Source organism: Diadema antillarum, unplaced genomic scaffold (genome assembly GCF_040938485.1).
Source record: "Diadema antillarum isolate AM-2024a unplaced genomic scaffold, OU_Dant_1.0 seq00001811_RagTag, whole genome shotgun sequence".
Classification (NCBI taxonomy): Eukaryota; Metazoa; Echinodermata; class Echinoidea; order Diadematoida; family Diadematidae; genus Diadema; species Diadema antillarum.
Window position 1 is genome coordinate 789,046 of NW_027272486.1, and position 20,833 is coordinate 809,878.

General features: G+C 38.8%; 2 protein-coding genes across 2 annotated transcripts in view; one reads left to right on the top strand and one right to left on the bottom strand.

Moving 5' to 3' along the window:
• LOC139712484 (beta-hexosaminidase subunit alpha-like) overlaps nt 1-11,379 on the top strand; it is a 42,288-nt gene extending 30,909 nt beyond the window's left edge. The window contains exons 10-13 of the mRNA XM_071624299.1: nt 993-1,170; nt 8,548-8,638; nt 10,481-10,585; nt 11,208-11,379. Coding sequence (XP_071480400.1) covers nt 993-1,170; nt 8,548-8,638; nt 10,481-10,585; nt 11,208-11,268 — 435 coding nt within the window. The 3' untranslated portion in view covers nt 11,269-11,379. The remainder of the gene's footprint in view (nt 1-992; nt 1,171-8,547; nt 8,639-10,480; nt 10,586-11,207) is intronic.
• Nucleotides 11,380-19,417: 8,038 nt separating this feature from the next.
• LOC139712483 (ribosome-releasing factor 2, mitochondrial-like) overlaps nt 19,418-20,833 on the bottom strand; it is a 40,832-nt gene continuing 39,416 nt past the window's right edge. Inside the window, exons 18-19 of the mRNA XM_071624298.1 lie at nt 20,618-20,749; nt 19,418-19,546 (exon numbers count right to left, since the gene is read on the bottom strand). Of these exons, the coding sequence (XP_071480399.1) occupies nt 19,418-19,546; nt 20,618-20,749 (261 nt within the window). The remainder of the gene's footprint in view (nt 19,547-20,617; nt 20,750-20,833) is intronic.

Sequence of the window (20,833 nt, forward strand, 5' to 3'; positions counted from 1 at the left end):
CTGATTGGTTGAACAGTTTTTGATTCAGAGAACGTGTCCCACTTGACCCGCGTCCCAACTCACCCCGCTCTCCCCTAACCATCGTCAACACATTCAGTACACGTAACAGGCGGAGGCAAAGGTACATCACAGAACTATATACACACAGTGTAGAGTGTGTATAGAGTTCTGCGAGGTACATTTTGTGTGTGCGTGCGCGTCCGCCGGAAGATGTCAGAGATTTCGCTGCACCATCATCTTTAGTATCCCCCAGTGTCTCTGCAAGCTAAAAGATGGAAGATCGAGAAAGCAGGAGGCCAGCGCAGGTTCCGTGAATATTGAAAAGCTCGGCTCTTTCGTCACGCACAAAAATGCATTATGCATGTAGCTAATTAATTTTTCTTTTTCGTCCTCGACGTCGACACGGAGGCGGAGAGGGGACGAAACCCACGCCATTCGATGTAGGATACTCTCCTGCGGCCGACGGCACCGGTCGCAACTGCCCGGAGCCGACGGCTCGGGAGGAGATAGAGAAACCAGCAACGCCGAAATAAAACAGGAAATACATAAGGCCGCGACAACAACAACAACTTCGAGTATTATAGTATAGGATTGCAGAAAGGTGTACAAAGTAGATGAATGAGTTTAACTACATGTACAGGCACATTGTTGGTATATTTCCTAAAATATATCTTGTGGAAATGTGTATTGATTTGAGGCAGTATGACCACTATCATATGTACTTGTCTTGAAAGGATGATTGCCTTGGAAGAAGACTGAAAAAATAGAAGTCTGAATGACAATGCAAACTGTGCCTATACTAAAAAATCCAAGAATTATCTGTGATAGTGCTGTAATTGTGATGTTACCATAATGGAATGTAAGTTTGTTTGTCGGTGTAAGAGCAACCAGTATCCAGGAATCTTGATACAAGTTGCAGGTGGAGATCTCTCTGTTTGTTCTTCACAGTCATGGACTCTACTTCCTGTAGTATTTTCCTTTCCACTATCTAGGTACTACCAGACACAGTCGTACACGTCTGGAAGAACCCGTACATAAGTGAACTGGCAGACGTCACTGCGAAGGGGTTTCAGACGCTGCTGTCGACCCCGTGGTATCTAAATTACGTGGAGAGCCCGTACAGCCAGGACTGGAAATCGTACTATGGCGTGGAACCTACCGCATTTAACGGTGTGGGGAATACCTCATACTACCATTTCAGTGTCTCTCTTGTTTTGTACAGATATGTAATGCACTGTGCCTTCTCACTGTACTGCTTGCATCCTGTGTTGAATGTGTGTAACCCTCGTGCTTCATTTCCAGATCAAAGGTCATTGCATCCTCGGGAGGTGGGCATTTTGTGGGCAAACATCTCTTCCATGATCTCATGCCTTTCTTGCAATGCAACCTCATGACATGTGTATATTAAGCAACTTTCCAGAAAATCATTTGTCACACTTGTTTTATTAATTACAATCACAGAAAATGCATGAATTATGTTAGTAGTAGCTATTCATCCATTCCAAGCATCACAAATCACTTTGACAAGCAAAATCATTAAATAAAGACTAGTTTTCGAATGCTCATGTTCTTGCCATCAAGTACAAATATACAGAGATGGATATGTGTGACGTGAAAGAATATTTTTCATACATGAAAACACCATCAGTACAATGTAGTTGATCTGTCAAAATTTCGGGCTGAAGGCAGTTCCTTACATGAAGTTCATTCAAATTAGACATGATATCTTCTTAAACATGATCTCAAAAAGAACAACTTGTTGAGAATGTTCTTTCAGCAATTGTACATGATTTCCTCAGACCCTATTCAAACAGTCATACTTCAGATTATCTTAGGCACTGAGACACTCTTACTTTTCTATAATGCTTAAAAAAAAATCCTTTTGATATTTTTTTAAACTAAAGTTAATACCTTAAGTTTATACCATGACCCTCATTTGGGTTGACATACACATGTTTGTAAATGCCATAACTTTCATGGTTAAGTTTTTTTGAGGGTTGTATTTTGTGTTTTGTTCTCAGTTTTCACACGTGTTCTCATTAAAAAAAAAAGAAATATGAAAAATGTTTTCCACGTAGTGTAAGTCCATGAACGAAGCATTTCATCTGCATACTCTTCAAAGGGATACCCCAGGCATTGCAGACACACGATGTGTAACAGCCTTCACTTTGTGTCGGTCATTAGCTGAAAGATATTCATCACTTCAGTGTATGTGTGAGATCTGAGGAAGGGGGAGGGGATTTGGCTGCTCATCACACCATGGATTTACAAGATCTCTTCTAATCCCAAGTGCCCTAACACTTGTATGTTGCATGTAAAGTCATGTGTCTGTGCATGGAGCTACAAACGAGTTTGTAGCTCCATGGTCTGTGTGTGCTTTTTTTGTTGCCCATCCACCCCCTCCATGCTTGCTTTGGTTCTCGCACTGGCAGGTGAGCCCCGACACCATTGTGCATGTGTGGAAGGGGAGCTGGGAAAGCGAGGCGGCCAACGTGACCAAGAAGGGCTTTCGAGCCCTCATCTCTTCCCCGTACTATTTGAACCGCGTGGCTAACCCCTACACGCAAGAGTGGCGCAGCTTGTACAAAGTTGACCCACAGAAGATTAGTGGTATGTTTCTTGCGTCTCAGACCCATATTCCTTGTGCTGTGTTTTACCGTGTCACAGCGAGTGTGTTGGCCTGCCAAATCTAACTGAATTCAAGCATGAAAATGTAATGATGTCAGTTTTCATTAGGATTAACCTATGTTCTCAAATACTAACATTTTAGATTTCCTCTCTTGATTTTGTGACATACCTAGTGAGCCAGTACTCATAGCATGGAGTCATGAATGGAGACATGAATCTATATGTTGATTCATAGAAATGAATTAATGCTATTTTGAGAGGTGAAAACAAGCAATATTAAAGGCTGTCAGTACCCCTTTGTCTCTAACATCAATTTGGGACAATTTTACAACTGAGGTTGATAATAAGCCAGTTCGTAGTTCCACTTTGCGCATGAGCAGAAACAAGGTCATTCGGACCAACAGGCATAATTGTTTTTAAATTCACTGGGATAACCATCTGTAATGTAATGATTATTCATGAGATACTTATAAATGCTGCTTGCCAGCACATCCACCTGACAGCAAAAGTGGTATTTGGCAATATCAATAGAAAGAGATTGTCAATACATTCAATGCAAAATAACGAAATGGATGCTTTCCCAAGTGTAAATTGACGGATCGTTCTACTCATCTGGTCTACGCCACTCTATTCTTTGTTTGAACAGGATTGTGAATCCCATAAATTGTTATATAAAGCTTATGCATCATGTGGCTCTAAAACGAGTGAAGTGCCCCTAACCGACTGAGAAAAGAGAAAGGTCATTCGTACCAATGCGCCCATGAGCTAACTCCGAACTAGCTTATAGTTTGGGCATCAACAGATGGACAGCAATAACTTTTGCCCGAATGTCTCAGAAATCAAGAAATTGGCATCTATACTGTTCTAGCCAAGCATTCTGAATAAAATTAAGACACAAAATTATGTTCTATATACTGCCTGTCACAATTTTCAGTTTGAACGTTCCACACATGCACAATAGCAAGTGGCTTCCATTGCATGTATTGTTGTTGAGTCTTGTTTGAACATTGCACGCATTGGCTGCATGGTTGTTAATCTCACATCTCATCACCCATGAATAACACTCAAAAGTTTGTTTACTTGTAGCTTCTCTCAAAAACAGAATATTGCCCATGGGGTATGGCAATGGATCTGTGAAATGCTAATGAAATCAACCATCAAGAGAAGATGCCTCTTTCTGATGTGCCTGACTTTTCATCGTAACTGCTGTTTCTGGTTTACTGCATGCGCTAAAGTTGTTGTTTTTATGCCTCCGCCAACGAAGTGGCCGGAGGCATTATGTTTTCGGGTCGTCCGTCCGTCCGTCCGTCCGTCCGTCCGTCCCGTTTTGTTTTTGTCGATATCTCAAGAACCGTGAGGCGGTTTTGCATCAAACTTGGTATGAGGGTATATCCTGGGGGGATAATACTTTGTTTGGATTTTAGGGTCACGGGGTCAAAGGTCACAGGTCATTTTGTGAAAAAAGTTGAAATTTCATGTTTTTCTCCATATCTCGCAAATGGTTCAAGGTATCTTCATGGAACTTAGTATATATGCATGTACCGATGGGCAGTGATTATCTAAGGAAGTTGGGGGTCATGGGTCAAAGGTCAGGGGGTCAAAGGTCAAGGTCAACTCCTCAAAATATCAATACTTTCCTTATATTCCTTATATCCTGAAGGATTTTTTTTTAACTTGATGTATGCATGTATAACCCAATATATATTCTGTGGGAAGTTTCTTGCCAAAAGGTCAAAGGTCAAAAGGTCAAGTGAAAGTGCTAAATTGCACTTCTTCCTCCATATCTCAAAAGTAACTCAAGGTATTATCATGAAACTTACATATTTATGCATGTTCTACCTAACAGTGATTCTCTTTGGAACTGTGAGGTCAAAGGTCAAAGGCCAGGTTTAGATAATACTATCTTACCATTTAATACTGAAATTATACTTTTTCTCAATACCTTGAAAATTACTCAATGCATAAACTTATAAAAGGGTCAAAAGTCAAGTAAAAATCATCAGTTCCCCCAAATACCTGCACTCTGACGTTTTAATCATTCATCCAATTGAACCTAGTTCTAGGAAAGTGAACATTCAGCACATTTGTGGCAAACCTGTCATTTTAATATTTTGCCAATTGTGTGAAACTATCATCACACATTGTCAAGACATTGTACTATAGACCTATTAGGAGAACCATGCATTATGGCGGAGGCATACACCAGTCGCCGTAGCGACATTTCTAGTTTTTCTTTTAAGATAATTCTCTTCTGCATCAATGCGGACATAATTGAGGTTACTCTGCCCTATGTGAATGGTTCAGGTCTGCTGCTCTGCTTGATCTTAAAGCTGGCTATATATTTCTTTGTTAACTCTTTATGTGCCACGTTGGCACACCCGACTCAGTCGACGGCGTGCCACCTTCTCATATTCAGCTCAAACGCACAAACCCGCCCAAACTGATCAATTAATCACCAAATGCCGCGGAACAATGAAAGCATTTCTCGTGGTTCCATTCCTGTCTCGCGTAGCTTGCATTTTATGTGGTGATTGAATATCAAACGATGTTCCTTTCTTGATTTGCAAGCAAATTCTAACTTTCTTTCACTGTTTTGTGTGCAAAAATAATGCCTTAACCCTATTCTAACTGGGCTATTTGAGACCAAGTTTTTACTGGGGGGGGGGGGGGGGGGGTCAATTTGACCCCCCTTCAGATCTCGGCCTCCGATCGCGCGATCGCCGCAAAATTTTGCCTGAATATAGAGCCAGATGTCAACTAAAAGATTACATGGTCATACAATAGAAAAATGTTGATTTTATATTTTTTAATAAATTAATTATGCAAATTTACGCATGAAATCATATTTTCACCTATAACTCCATCAAAAAGAATGAAGGATTGCTAAATTTTTGTGTCAGAGTTCCTCAAGACACATCAAACAATTTTCTTGTAAAAAGATAGTGCAATCAAAATCAATATCTTTTGTTTTTTATTGTTTTGTTAATTTCTTATGTATTTTATTGTTTTTTTTACCTTTGTTTTCTATTGGGTTTTTTTGCCAAAATTTGTTGCAGGCACTTTTTCAAGCTTATCTACTTTAGAATTGATTAATTTCAAGGTGTTGCAAAAAACATTTCCCCCTTTTGATGCTTAATAGCTCAAAAACTATATATCAGATAAAACTGTCATTAATATGAGTAATAGCTGAATAGTGTACAATTTAGTTGGAGGTGATTTGAATATGAAAACCTATATCAGTTTCATGAAATCCATGATTAATTTCAAAGGTAGGTTCCAGATATTGGTCAAATTTTTACCCTCTGTACAAAACCTGAACTTTACACAGGAACTAATGATGTGTATGTGAGTGTGTACTCAATGACCCTGAACAATGGACCTGGATACTACCTGTTCAGAGCTCTGCTCCAAGGCACATGAATGTTTTATTGATTATTCATGGTGGATTGCCCTAGGCACTGCTAGTCTGAATTCATGGCAATGGGTGAAATGCATGCACATGAAAGAAGTAAGCACATGTTTCCACGTGCTTGCACACACCACATTTCAGAATGAATAAAGACTAGCTGTGATAGTGGAATTTCTCATGAATAAATAATGGAGCATTCAAATCCTGGTCATCGTCCGGGACCATTGTGTGGGTGTCAACTACACACTCCCATACACACCAATTGACTTCTGTGCAAAGTTAAAGGGATGGTACAGTATTGGTGGAGATGAGAATTGGGCTTTTAACTTTTTGCAAGATACCAAGAAAACACTTATTATATAGTACAGAGCATACCATTTTAAGAGGAATTCTAAGTTTATTTGATGAAAATCGGGTTTGGAATGACTGAAACATCCAAACACAAAGTAAAACAAAGGGATCGTAATAAAGTGTGGGTCTCACACTTTATTAGAATCCCTCTTTTTTGGATATCTCAGCCATCTAAAAACCAATTTTCATCAAATAAATGTTGAATTCCTCATAGAATTACATGCTCTTTCATATTTCATAAGAAGTTTCTCATTACCTCACCAAAAAATGTTAGAAACCTGAAATTAGGTCTCAACCAAAATATGCGATCCCTTTAAAGTTTTGTACAGAAGGTTGAAAATAGAGCAAAATCTGAAACCTAACTGAAAAATTAATGTTTACTTTAATGAAACTGAATTATGCTGTCATTTTGAAATTGCCTCCAACAAAATTGTACACTATTCAGCTATTGCTCATATCAATGTCAGTGTTACCTGATATATAGTTTTTGAACTATTAAGGATCAAAAACAATAATTTGTAATTTACAATACTATACAATGACATTTACTGGTCATTTGAAGAAAAAAAAAGTGATCATTAATTTGTCAAATAATTTACATCAAAGCAAAGCTTGGCATTTTCTCTGCAACTTTGTTTATTACATGTTTAGGGTAACAAAAATCTAGAATAGTTAAATAGATTGGAAATTTAAAAAAAAAAAGCAGGACTACATTGCTGTCTCAGAATAATGTGGCACACAGGGTGTTTACACCAGGGCACATAAAGAGTTAAGTGAAAGAAGAGATATCAAGCAGACAACTAAACAAACCTATAAACTAAAATCTTTGTTGGCATCATGGCCAGCTTCGGAAACATCCTGAAATTATTTTGCAAGCTTTATTTTGCATGCTTTAATTCAATCAGTAAATTTGTTTAGCATGCTTCTTCACTAATTAACTAGAATATTTGGAAAATACAGTGTATGTGCACTGTAAAGTTCAATCTGGCATTTTAGTTCGCAGAACGGAACATTTGAGTTATTTCTCTATTTTAAGTGAAATTCTGCAACTCTTTCCTGTCATTTTCTTGTAGGTTGCTCTTTTTTTCTAGGTTTGTATTCTTTTGCTTAAAAATAATCCCTTTTGCTGTGGGAATTTCATTTCAATGCCATTCTTAGAAGCAGCATGAGGGACTGTCCGAGTCTCATTTGAACCCTCAAAGCATTGTTTGATACTGTTTGTGCATGTTGTTTGCAAACAATCATTGTAGTCCACATATTATTTCATCACTAACACAATGGTGTTGCTGTGTGGTAAGCATACATTGTATGATATGTACCAGTGGTCATTGTCTCTGCAATCATATTTATTAGAGTGATGTTGTGGATGTGGCAGTTCAACATGACATTAGCTTGGTGCACTAATATCCCAACGATCCGTAAATATCTTCTCATAATGATTCATGCTCTCTGTCATGCCTTAAAAAGTATTTCTTTCAAATGCTGTATAATTCCATAGCAATGTTCTGTAACCAAGTGAAACATATTTTTCTTTTTGTTGAAAGGGCAGTATAAATTGAGTCATATCGAAATCTTAAAGTTATTGATCCATTCAAAGCAGACTATGTTCTCCACCTCCCGAAGTTCTCATTTACTTCAAATTTTCCAATCACATTTAAATTTTGTTTCATCAAGCAAGTTCTGTATATGCCAAGTTTGCATTTTTTTAATTGTTCTGTGGCATGCTTTGTTTACCTTTGCTTTTAAACAAGTGATCCGTACAACAGTGCATGATGAATAAGAGATGACAAATTAGTTGCCAGCATGGTGCAATAGGCCAATTCTGTTCATAGAAAGTTGCCAGTAGGAGACCAGTCTCGAATGTACTCAGGCATGTGTCTATGAGAAATGCATGTTATAGCAAAATCAGCCTATCCCCAACAGGTTAAAATTTGTAGCATAATGGTGTATATGTAGAGTGGCAATAATTGTGGGGAAGAAAATAGTAAAGCATGATTTCTTTCATCTGTAGATAAAGTAAATGTTATTTTGGTATTTCAATGCGTGCCGCAAATGGGGTAAATTTTCAAATATCAATGGCATTTTGAAACACTATTACTCCCCCCCCCCCCCCCCCCCCCATCAATTAATACGCCTGTATAACTGATATCTGATTTCAGGCACGGCAGCACAAAAAGCATTGGTGATTGGAGGAGAGGTGTGTATGTGGGGAGAGTATGTGGACTCCACCAATCTCATCTCAAGATCATGGTAAAGTACATGCAGGTTTTGGAATCAAATTCTAAACTCTTTATGTGCCATGCTCACACGCCCAGCTCGGTCAATGGCGTGCTGAGTTCACATATATTGCTCAAATGCACAAAACCCGCCCAAACTGATCTATAAGTCGCCAAGTGACAGTATGTACAATGAATACTTCTCTTCTGATCCCATTCATGTTCCATGTAGCTTGCACTGCGTGGGGATTGAATATTGGAAGCAGTGTCCCCTGGAGGGTTTCCAAGTAAATCCTAATTTTGTTTCACGGTTGGATGTGAAAAAGTCATATGATGCCTCTCAAACCTGGACAGTATTGTAGCTGCTGATCATTTTAAAGAAAAATAATCATAGATTTGTCATAGAATGTATGTCATACCAAAGCTTGAAAAACAAAGTGTTTTCCCAAAGCATGCCTGCATTGCCATCTCAGAGTAATATGGCCCACAGTGGGTTTACACCATGGCACATAAAGAGTTAACAGTGTGCAGTAATATCACGGACGTGAGATGGCAAAACAATGTATGTCAAAAATTCATGAAAATTGACTTAGTTACATATTTCAGCTTGATTTAGTACAATCTAACTCTTGACCAAATCTTGAAATTAGAACCCTTTCTGTTACTGAGATACGACCCCCCCCCCCTTTCAGTGGGAGTTGTTCAAATTTTGTTGGCAAAACAACGTTGTTTAAAGCGGCGATATGCTTGCCCCTCCTCAACACACGTTGGGCATAGAGTTGGCAAACCAACGTATCTACAAATTGTACATGCAATACGTTGTTTTGCCATCTACATGTTTACGCAGTAACAGGCTGCACACCGCGCGGCCTCAGATACGTGCACATGATTGAGTTGTAGGACATTATACACACGCCACTGATCAAGACTTACATTGTTTTGCCATAGCAAAGGCAGTAGCGTGGTTATGTTGAGACGGCAAAACAATGTATGTTTTTATTAAATGCAAATTATTCTAAAAATAAAGGGTCTAGTGAAATCAATTTGTATTCACTGTATTACATACTGTTGGTCCTTCTGGGATAAGATATTAAGTATTTAACAAAGACAGAAAAAGAGCTGTATGTTTGCGAAACTTCAAACTAGATTGATTGGAAATGATGTTGGATGTAGGTACGTTGTTTTGCCATCTCAGGGCTGATCAGTTAATAAATCATGTGAATTTACCCAGTAATTTATGGAAGTTTGGTTTGTTTTCCAGCAATTTTTTTTCCTTGTGAAAGAAAAGAGAGCGGCTGAAAGAGAGAAAACGATGACAGGAGCAAAGGTCAATGTGTTGGTTGTCTCTTTAATCTAAATTATGTGCAGCTTCAGTGCAACTTTACTGAACAGAAGAGAATTTAATTCCTCTCACAGTGATGCCTAAATTGTCATGAGATGATGTTGGGCAACAATGTCAAGTGAATGCAAACATGATGTAAGAGTGTTAGCATACTTTCATAGCGTTATATTACTAGATTATTATCTATTTCATTTTGATGTAAAGAGCAATCTATACAAACAACATAACATTTTTATATTATGTGAAGTAGAAGGTAATTACTATGGTTATCGTAGTAATTCACTAAATAATTCAGTAGGCCTACTTGCCTTTCATCTTTGTTTCAACTCATAAGAGGTGTTAAAATTGTCTTCATGGTCTCATTTCTGACATGGATTCGCCAACTATCACCTCTATAAATTTTGATTGCAATTTCCATACAGTAGTGACGAGGACACTTGACACTTTTATGCCACTGTTGCCATGGAAACTGCTTTCTAGTTAATCATTGCTGTGAAGCACTTACAAGAACACAATCTTCATTCTCATGTTCAGGCCACGTGCCAGTGCTGTAGCAGAACGCCTGTGGAGCGCTAAGAGTGTGACTTCCGTCGTGGATGCCGCTCCAAGGATCCGCGAGCAGAGATGCCGAATGGTCAGGTAAGAGGGACGATCACCATGTTGTGAAGTTTCATCTTTTATATTCTGTTTAGTATTCATACACTGTACCCCATCTTTTCATTCTCAAAGAAAGCCCATTTTTGCATTAAAAGAAAACATCATTCATTTTGAATGATCTTGGTCTGAAATTTTTGCTCATTTGCTAAATACTTCTTTACACAATGACACAATTTCCACATTCTTGATCTCACAAAGTTAACGATTAACATGCACTGATTAAACTAGTATTAAGACTGTAATAATGCTCCAAAGTGCAGAAAATATGGTTACCTAGGACTATTGTGATTATCATACAGAGAAAATACAAAAAGATCAAAAATAGAATAAGTATGATGTGCATTTTGACTGAAATGATCTTTCTTTCAAGTGCTACGTATTAAGCTGATCATCTGTGTATCCAAATAAGGAGTTTCAGACTGAGGTTCAACGAGTTTCCTCTTTTAAATTTCACATCATTAAAAAAAGGATGATGAAATAGACTGTGTAATTGCTTTTGTATACCTTTCAAGAAACAAAGCCAACTTATATTTTATATTTTCTATGTAGACTTTTAAGATCTTTGTTCTTTCAGTAACTTGTATTCATGTGTGTCCATTCTCAGGAGAGGCCTGCAAGCTGAACCAATCACTGGACCAGGATTCTGTCCATATGAGTGGGTGTAGGACCAGTCCGCCGCCAGGGATGTCACCTACAAAACAGTCAGAATTCATTGCTCCACTCGAACCAGAGGCCTTCCACCTGAAATGCACCTGTCTTGATGTCAGTTTGTTTGTTTGTTGTTTGCTTGTTAGGGAGGGGAGGGGAGGGGAGGGGAGGGGAGGGGAGGGGGTGATATCATGTTCTCATGTGGTTGCCCCTTCTCAACACATTTTTGTTTGCTGCGGATACAAAATATGATCAGCATTATTCTTGACAGAGAAGGGAAAATGTTTGCATTTCAAATTATTCATGTGCAATCAGTCTCGGGATTCATGCAGAGCATATTACTTCTGCATGTTGACATTTCATTGCAGAAAAACATCTGCCAAATGTGGCTCAGATTACCATGCTTAGTAATGAGTAATATGATTCATTCTTCCAGTTTCGGGGTTTGTTTGTTTATTTTTGTCTTTGTTTATGTTTTTTTTTCACTTGCCTTAGAACAAAAACTAACATGCATTGCCCACAGACACCTGCCCAGGGGATTCTCGGGACTCATCGAAGATAATAGTGAAGACATGCTTAGCATCAGTAAAGCGACATTCCATCATGTACTGTATTGGTGCCATTCCATCACACAATGCATGCTGATTATATTTGATGACCATTTGTTTGCTCTCGCTGTGGGAATGACTGAAAAGAATGTTCCTTTACCAGAAAAAAAAAATCCAAAACAAAACTTTTATTAGTCAGTTCCTAGTACATGTATGTAGTTCAACCATAAGTACATTTGTAATACTGTACTGTTTTGTAGTTGTAGCAGATATCCATGTTCATATTGTACACGTAGTTATAATTATTGTGGATGAAGTCTTAGTATTACAGACATGTTAATCCCTTCCATCAGATACATGGGAATTCTGAGGAGTACAACCAGCAATTATTTCTTGATGAAGCAACACATGGACCCTAGCAGTACCAAAACAGATAGCGAACCCACTACCCAGACTGGGCTTTATTCAGATGAAGCTTGAATATATACTATACCCCTGAAACCTAACTTCTAGTAAAGTTTGGAGTAAAATGTACAATGTATCTCTGGTTTTGTCATTGCCACAGCCTTAGGTGTCGTGTGTGGATATGCGTATCACACTATCATCACATCAGTTGTCTTAAGGTGATCATGCTACATGTATGTACATTTGTAGATTAACAACTGCACTGTACAATTTTAACTGTATGACAGTTAATGAATTTACACACACAAAATGACACATTCTCCACCACAAGTATTGGACGAGGGCTTCATGGGCATTATGAACTGTATGCATTTGTTTGTGTACAGTTTGAGCTGAGCAATATCATTGGGATAGATGGACAGTATTATTGATATCATAGATCACTGAGATTGTGGTTCATGTAGTATTAAAGACATGAAGATGTGTGCTAATTTCATCAATTCACAAAGAAATGACAAGTACATTAAAGTCTTATACTTTGCATGCGGATATGAAGTACATGTAGGCCTACATGTAACAATGCTCTTGTGGCCGCAAAAATTGTTGCCAAATTACATTTTCACCTACAGTCATATTAAGTTTCAATTTTTTTTTCTTGCACTGCCAATCAAATCTAGGCTTTGATCAAGACACCTCAGTGTTGAATTTTGCAGGGACCACAGCCATGCATTGATCAGAGTGAACCTTGCTTAGAGGGCAAACTTGTTTCGGTTGTGAAACCCACATGAGAGAGCCTTGAATTGAGACCACTCCATTGTCTCCCCAGCTTTTTGCTTGTGGCTTTAAAAGAAATTGTCTCTACTGATTTTTTTCTCTCTTCAGTGAACATGCAAGTTTGCAGGGAGAAAATGTGCACAGTATTTGAATGCATGTTGAGTCAAATATAGGAGTCCGTCCTAGCATTATTGGGAAAGGTTACTTCACACCTGACATCTGACCATACACTGTACATGTTTGAGTAGTGGAAAAAAAACGGAGCTGCACTGTACATTGAACTTGTTCCAAGGGAGCATCGTGTCTTGACAAATTAAATTCTTGGGCATTTTCAAAGAGAAAAGGTTGATTTCTATAACCTGGTGTGTGTATGTCAAGCAAACTGTGATAATGACAAAATGTTCATTCAAGAGATTTTAAGAATATTTAATCGGAAAGCTACAAACTATGTACATGAGCATTACTCAAGAAAGTCCTGTGGTGTAGATTGTATGTGATGCTGTTACATGTGAATGAAATGTTTGTAATAAAGTGCATTCCTGTTATAACAAACATGGTTATAACAAAATTCCGGTTACAACGAAGTAAAAATTCCGGACGCAACATAATCGGCTCTATGTTTTTTTACTGTCTAGTTGTTCGTTTATAACGAAATTTCAATATAACGAAAGAAATCTGCCGGTCCTGATGACTTCGTTATAACGGGAGTCCGCTGTATTATATTTTTACACTGAAGTTTTTGCTTATAAAGATTCAGTTCATTCGTCTTTCTGTTTGTCTCTATATAGTTGAAATCATGCAATCCTGAGTTGCATATGACGGCATGTAGTGATCTTTCAGAGCATCCATTTTTGTTATAAACAGTGATACACACTCGTATTTTCACATGTTAAGAAACTCCCTTTGGTCTTCATGTGTTCCTTGATGAATGAAATTCATCACCTAATCTACTAAGACTAGAAAGTGTTTATGTGTGTGATTTCCATTAAGAAGTCTTAATTTCTTGTGGCACTCATTTTGTACTGCATCCAGCCTTATTGTAGATTATGTTATGGAAATTACAAATGATTTGGAACTGAGATCTATCATTGCTTTGAAACAGACATATTGTATTCCCTTGTGTACTTTTATTTTTTACTCTGAATCAAAAATAAAAATCTGATATCAAATTTCTTTGTAGCCAAAATGCATAGTGTGTCATGGTCAATGTATTTGTGTTTATAGATAATGTGTAGGGCTTAAATCAGGCACATAATTCCTAACCTCTCTGACTGAAAAATAGGGATGATTCAACTCAAATATAGGAGAAAGAGCGGTTCCCATAGGAGTGTGTTGTAAAATTATCAATTTACGTGTAGAAAAATGGGGAAGCTCTTATTGTAGTCCAGGTGCAGCGACCCAGAAAAAATGACTTCGTTCAACCCACCCCGCAGAAAAGGTTTGACTGCATGGGGTGGTCGGTTGGACCCTCTGGAACACCCCTAGGTAGTATGTGATATCAAATTGTGGTATCAATGAAATTTTACAGGCCATTTTAGTTGTGACATGACCATATTCTTCGAGGAAGCGTCTGCGCACACTAAGACTACTACACGTACCACTAGCACTGCTACAGGCGCCAATGCCAGTGGTGCGTGTTATAGTCTTAGCGTACAAAGACTTTTTCCACGACAAACATCGGTTTTTGCCTGCAAACTAACTTTTCACGCTAAGCTGGGGTCGGTGTAGTGTAGTTTCCGGACGTTTTTATTTCGTCTTTATTTCTCCGAGTTGAAGCAAGCCAAGTGAGAGTGCATACCCAGGGATTGTGACGCCCGAACCGTTTTTTGTGGCAATCATTGAGCATGCACCCTCACTCGGCTTAGCGCAATACAGCGGGTTTCTGCACAACACACAAGCTGTAACTCAGAGAAATAAAGGCGAAATAAAAACAGCTAGAAATTATGACTAGGGTCGGTAACGCTTGTCACTATTGGGGCACTGAAAATGACAAAATTATCACAGTTTTTGCATTTATTTCACGAAGGATTCATCGAAACGCCTTAAAACTATATATGTGCATGTTGCTAGAGATGTCAGCAATACAATGGGATACATTGTAAGGTATAATATTGTGCATGGTTACCATGGTAACCGGATGCCTACAGGTGATTGGTAACTCCCAAAAATATCTGGAATTTAGACAGGTTTGTTTCTTTTGCCTTTCGTGCACATCACTCATTGTAGATGAGCTCTACACTGTAAAATTAGTCTGGATAAAAAGGGAAAAGATGCCCAAGATTTTTCCCTCATTCTCTCCTCGGCATTAATTCATTACTGCACTTTTTGAATAAAATTTACATATCATGATATTTCATTTTGTTCTATATATATATTTTTACAATAGCTAACGAACACAAAAGTACGCTTAATTCTTTGATGGATAATCCAGCGCACGTCTATATTCCTTCTTTAGAAAGGAATTTATCGGTATTCTTGAATAAACTTCCTTTAAGAACATAAACAATCAATTGCTTTCCTCAGCTCTTTTCCAGGATTGTTCTGAATAACCATCGCTCTGTAAACACTCGAAAGAGCTACTATAGAATATTGGCTTTGCTTTCTGTATTCATCTTATTTTTAAGGGAAATTTGTGTCCATATATTATTAAAAACTATATACATTTGCCTATGCTTTGAAGTCAAATTTGTGTTGAAAGTACGACGGATGCAACTTTTTCATGCATTTTACTATTCGAGAATGATATCTTTCTTTCAATGGCCGTTTATTATGCCTTTGCTTACAAATTTTGCTGTAACTTGATAATGCTTCAAAATATTCTTCACATATACCTGATGTCGTACACTTTATGCAGAAGGAAGGACATGTTTATTGAGCTTTTTGAAATTATGGGCTTTAGTTTTTGAGTTATTGACAACTAAATTCTGATTGGATAATACTGGTTGCTATGGCAACAGGGAAAACTTTTTTAACGAAAATCAATTAAAAATTGTATTTTTTTTATTGCATCTATAAGAGCAGCAGCAGCAGGCATTTTGGGGGTTACCAGTCACCTTTAGGTATCCGGTTACCATGGTAACTATGCACAATATTACAATTTACAATGAATCCCACTGTATGGATGACATCTCTAGCAACATGTACATATATACTTTTATGCAGTTTTGATGAATTCTTCATGTAATAAATGCAAAAACTGTGCGAGTTTGTCGTTTTCAGTGCCCCAAATAGCGACAAGCGTTTACCGACCCTAGTCTTAATTTCTAGCCATTTTTTTGTCTTTATTTCTCTGACTTGCAGCTCGTGTATTATGCAGAAGCCCGCTGTATATATTGCGCGAAGTGGAGTGAGAGCACACACCCAGTGATTGCGATTCGGTCGTCACAATCACCGGGTATGCGCTCTCACTCGGCTTGCTTGAACTCTTGAAATAAAGACGAAATAAAAACGGCTAGAAACTACACTACACCGAACCCAGCTTGGTGTGAAAAGTTAGTTTGCAGGCAAAACCCTTGTTTATCGAAGAAAAAGTATATGCGTGCTAAGACTACTACACGCAGCACTGGCACTGGCGCCTGTAGCAGTGTTAGTGGTGCGTGTAATAGTCTTGGCGTGCGCAGACTCTTTTATGTTTGTTCCAACAAATCATGATGAAAAGTGGCCAGTAAAATTCTACTGACACCACAATTTGGAACCACCTACTACCTGGGGATGTTCACAGAGGTCCCATCTACCACCTTGTTTCGTCAAACCTTTTCTGCGGGGTGGGTTGAATGAACTCCTTAATTAAGCCTCTTACAGGAATTAGCGCCTTGACTATTGAAACAAGAGCTGGGAATTGTCATAATTCAGATTCTTTCCTCCAAATTCAGAATGCTTGGGAGCAAAACATACTCGGATATGAAACAAGCTTTTTTTGAGTGTATTGCAATACCTGTAGGTTTTATATCAAATCTCACATTTCAAAATCAAATTGTATACCATATATAATTACTACGTATACAATATTTATTTCTTACATGATACCAAGATAGATGGAAGGGCAGGAAACCCATTCTCTGTTTCACCTCCATGAACACGTAAAATTATGATTCTAGCAATAAATTACTCCCATTATCAATCAAAATTTAAATTACATTAATATTCATTGGTGACAATCACATTACACCAGCAGTGGTACATGTATACAGTGCACTCCTGTTATAACGAATACGGTTATAACGAAATTCCAGTTACAACGAAGTAAAAATTCAGGCCGCGACATTGTCAACTCTATGTATTTTTATTGTTTATTTGTTTAGTTATAACGAAATTTCGATATAACGAAAGAAAACTGCCGGTCCCGAGGACTTCGTTATAACGGGAGTCCACTGTATATGTCTAACTTGCATTGTGGTCAAGATGGGGAGGGGGCATTTGTGTAATGCCATTAAACTAGCTAAAAGGGGTGTGGGAAAGGGTCACGTGTTGTGCCCATTTTGGCAGGAATGTGCATCCAGCTCTGCAAAATATCATCTAGAAATGAGATTTGGTATCAGAGGGCATTTGCTGTTAATAGTTGCATGTGGCAAGTCTTCGCTGAAGTTGACTTGGGAGGAATTGCCAAAAAGCGATATCCACCTGTCTGGTAATTTTCCTCTTAAATGCTTGAGGCATCTTCCACTTATTTTGAGATATCAGGGTCTCATCAGTACGTTGCGGTTACATCATGATCATGGAATGTTGCAGCACTTTTACTGTATGAGTTGATAATCCCAGTGACACATGAACACAAAATATGTTGGTTATTTTTCTTTTGGACTTTTGTAATGATTGGCTGAGGGAACTAATCCCATTCCTTCAAAGAGAGAGAGAGGGGGAAGCCCATTCAAGGACATTTCTGCCCTATGACTCTCTCTCACACTGAAATTCCCTCTTTACATTGCAGTCACACAGTCCCTCTTTTCTCTGTTGACCATCAACAAATCTGTTGTCCATACATGGCAAGAGAAGCCCTTTAGTGCAGCAGACGTACAAAGTGTGTTCATCAAGTTTCAAACTCCACATAATTCATGTACAGTATTCATCGCATAATCGGGCATCTGATAATCGGGATCCTCGCTTAAATGATATACGCTTCCCAGAAACATTTCCAACGCACGTTATTTTCACTGGATAATCGGGCGGGGACCTCTCATAAACGGGACAATTTTTCTTCAAGCGATCTTTGATTTTGTTAATATTTTACACAAAAAATCTACCAAAATACCACAACAATATTTCAAAGATTCCGTATCAGTTGTCGTTTACAACAAACTTACAAAGCAAGCTTTGGATTGGTGTGTTTTGACCTTCGTCCATCCAGTACATGTACATGCATAGCCACGAAAGCGCCGTGTATAAGTATCCATGCCATTGCAAAGCACATGCCTTCGCGAACATTCTTCTCCCCTACATAAGCAAAGCCATGTGCTCGCTTGCAATTCCTACTCGACTCACATCCAATAAAAAACATGCCTCGCTCATACAGCCCAGGCTGTGTGCGTTGTTTAATCTCAGTCATACACTCTGAGGGCAAAGTCCATTGTTATCGCGCGCCTTCGTATCTTGTTATCTACTGTCTTTGGTTTCAACTTTCAATACAGCTGTACACTGTGATCTGTGTGTACGTCACAGTCTTCCTCAGTTGTGACTGGGCAAAAGTTACGTGATTGAAATGAGGGCTATGAACAGTTACGTATTCAGTGAAATGGGGGAGAGAGTGGGAGGGAGAGGGTGAAAGATGAGAAGGGTTCAATGTATGTGCGAATACGTAACGTTTTATGAGTCTAGACTATGAGCTGACATTGATTACGTGTACACGCGTGTTTGACAGAAGAATCGAACCCGGTTGCGATTACTCTACATCATTGCGAGAATGCAGGGAGAGCTGGAGGGTCGCGCCAAGGGGTAGGGTGTTGTGTATTCATGTACATGTACAGTACGTCAGTATGAATGTGTGTGTGTGTGTGTGTGTGTGCACTACACATGTCGTATGCCGTTAGTGTATGGTGAGTACTCATCGCGAAATCGGGCACCTCGCTTAAAGGGGCTGTGTTTGCTACTCCCAACCTGTCCCGATTATGCGATGAATACTGTACTACTACACCACATTATATTCAACTTCCTTTACTCGGATCTGTTCTCATGAAAATTCCACTGTCCCTCCACGAGAATTGTCTCTCTCTGATGTGACAAGCCCACTGCTGAGAAAACGAAAAGGGAAGCACAAGTGATGTTTAAATGCATTAACTTCTCTATCGTGAGGTTAGGCACCTGTGTGTGACTTTTGGCACCTGCAACCAAGGATTGGACATTTAACCAATCCTCTACCAGATTTTGAGATCTCCATAAACCCTGGTTCCCTAGCCAGTAGGTGGGTTAAGTCAAATCGCTCGTCTACTGAAAGCCACTCGTGTCATCATAAGATGCCGGTCAGTTTCTTCACCACCACTTCTTGCTCTGCCTGTGACATCTTGGCATAGGACGAGAATTCCAGGGAGCATGACGCGGTGCCAGATGTGAGTGACCGCAGCGTTGTGGAGTAGCCCTAGCATGGATGGGAGAGTGTGAGGCAAAATAGCAAGCAGCAAATCACATCTTTAGTATCTATCTTAAAGGAACTATACAATGAAAATGCATGTCGAATCATTGAAGTGAAACAAATTTCTACATACATTTCATATCTTTTATAGCAATTTTTCCACTACTTTTCTTCAGATTACTGGAATATGCCCACAAAAAAACTTCCACACCAAGGTTCTGTCAGTGACATCATTTGTCAGTCATTGCTGAAGTTCTATTATGTTTTACAAAAGACATTGGAATGCATCTTCCCCTAGACTGAGCATAACTTGCATGTTTCCATGTTACTGACATGATTAACAAAAGACACTGCATGGACACACGCAAGTCCACATGAAGAAACACAGAAAATGGAACAAAGGTTACAAAGAGAAGTGATTTTTTTTTCCTCTTGCGAAAGGACATAAAGCTGTTGATGGGAGACTGCTGTGAATGTTTTAAGACCAACACTTAAGCCACAACAATAAACATGTACATTACCAGAGACTCCCTTTCATAATGTGACCATGAAATAAACATAGTCCTCACAATAATGCTGCAGTGTTCTTAAGAGCCAACACCTCCAGCAAAGCAGAGCAGCCTGAGTCTACCAGAGATGTCACAAAAATCAATCTCCTAACCTTGTGATGCAATGGAACAAAATAAAAAAGAGAGGGATCAAACAGCGATCTCCATCACCAACTCATCTCTTCCTTGCTCAGCTCTGCTTGCCACTTAATTTGTCCTTTCATAAAGTCAATCAAATTGTTTTTTAATGTAATGTAGCTAGATCTCTGGTTTCCTTTGCAGAATCTATGCCCTCTCATAATATCAGATATTGAATGCAAAGCTTCACATTCTAAATAAAAAAAAGAGACAGACAAAAAAAAAGACCTGTTGACATGGAAACCAATCACCTAGCATAAACACAATACCCAGTAAAGGGCAGTGTAGACACTCCCTTATCAATTTCATTGACGTTTTTGAGTTTTAATCCCTGTTTTAATCCTGCTACAATGCCATATGTCCACAAGACCAATAATCATCTGGTACTAACCATCATTTCTGCCAAGGGAGTGGTTGCTATGACAACCCTGCTGTCCATCCTGTTCTCCACATCCAGGACATGACCTCTTCTCCTTGCCATGTCACCTAGGACCGCGTGAAGTCTCTCTTCATCTGTGGTGATCTGAAACATTTTTAACCCATTGAGAACGGTCTGATTTTGCTACAACACGCATTTCTCATAGACGCTTGCCCGAGTAGACTCGGG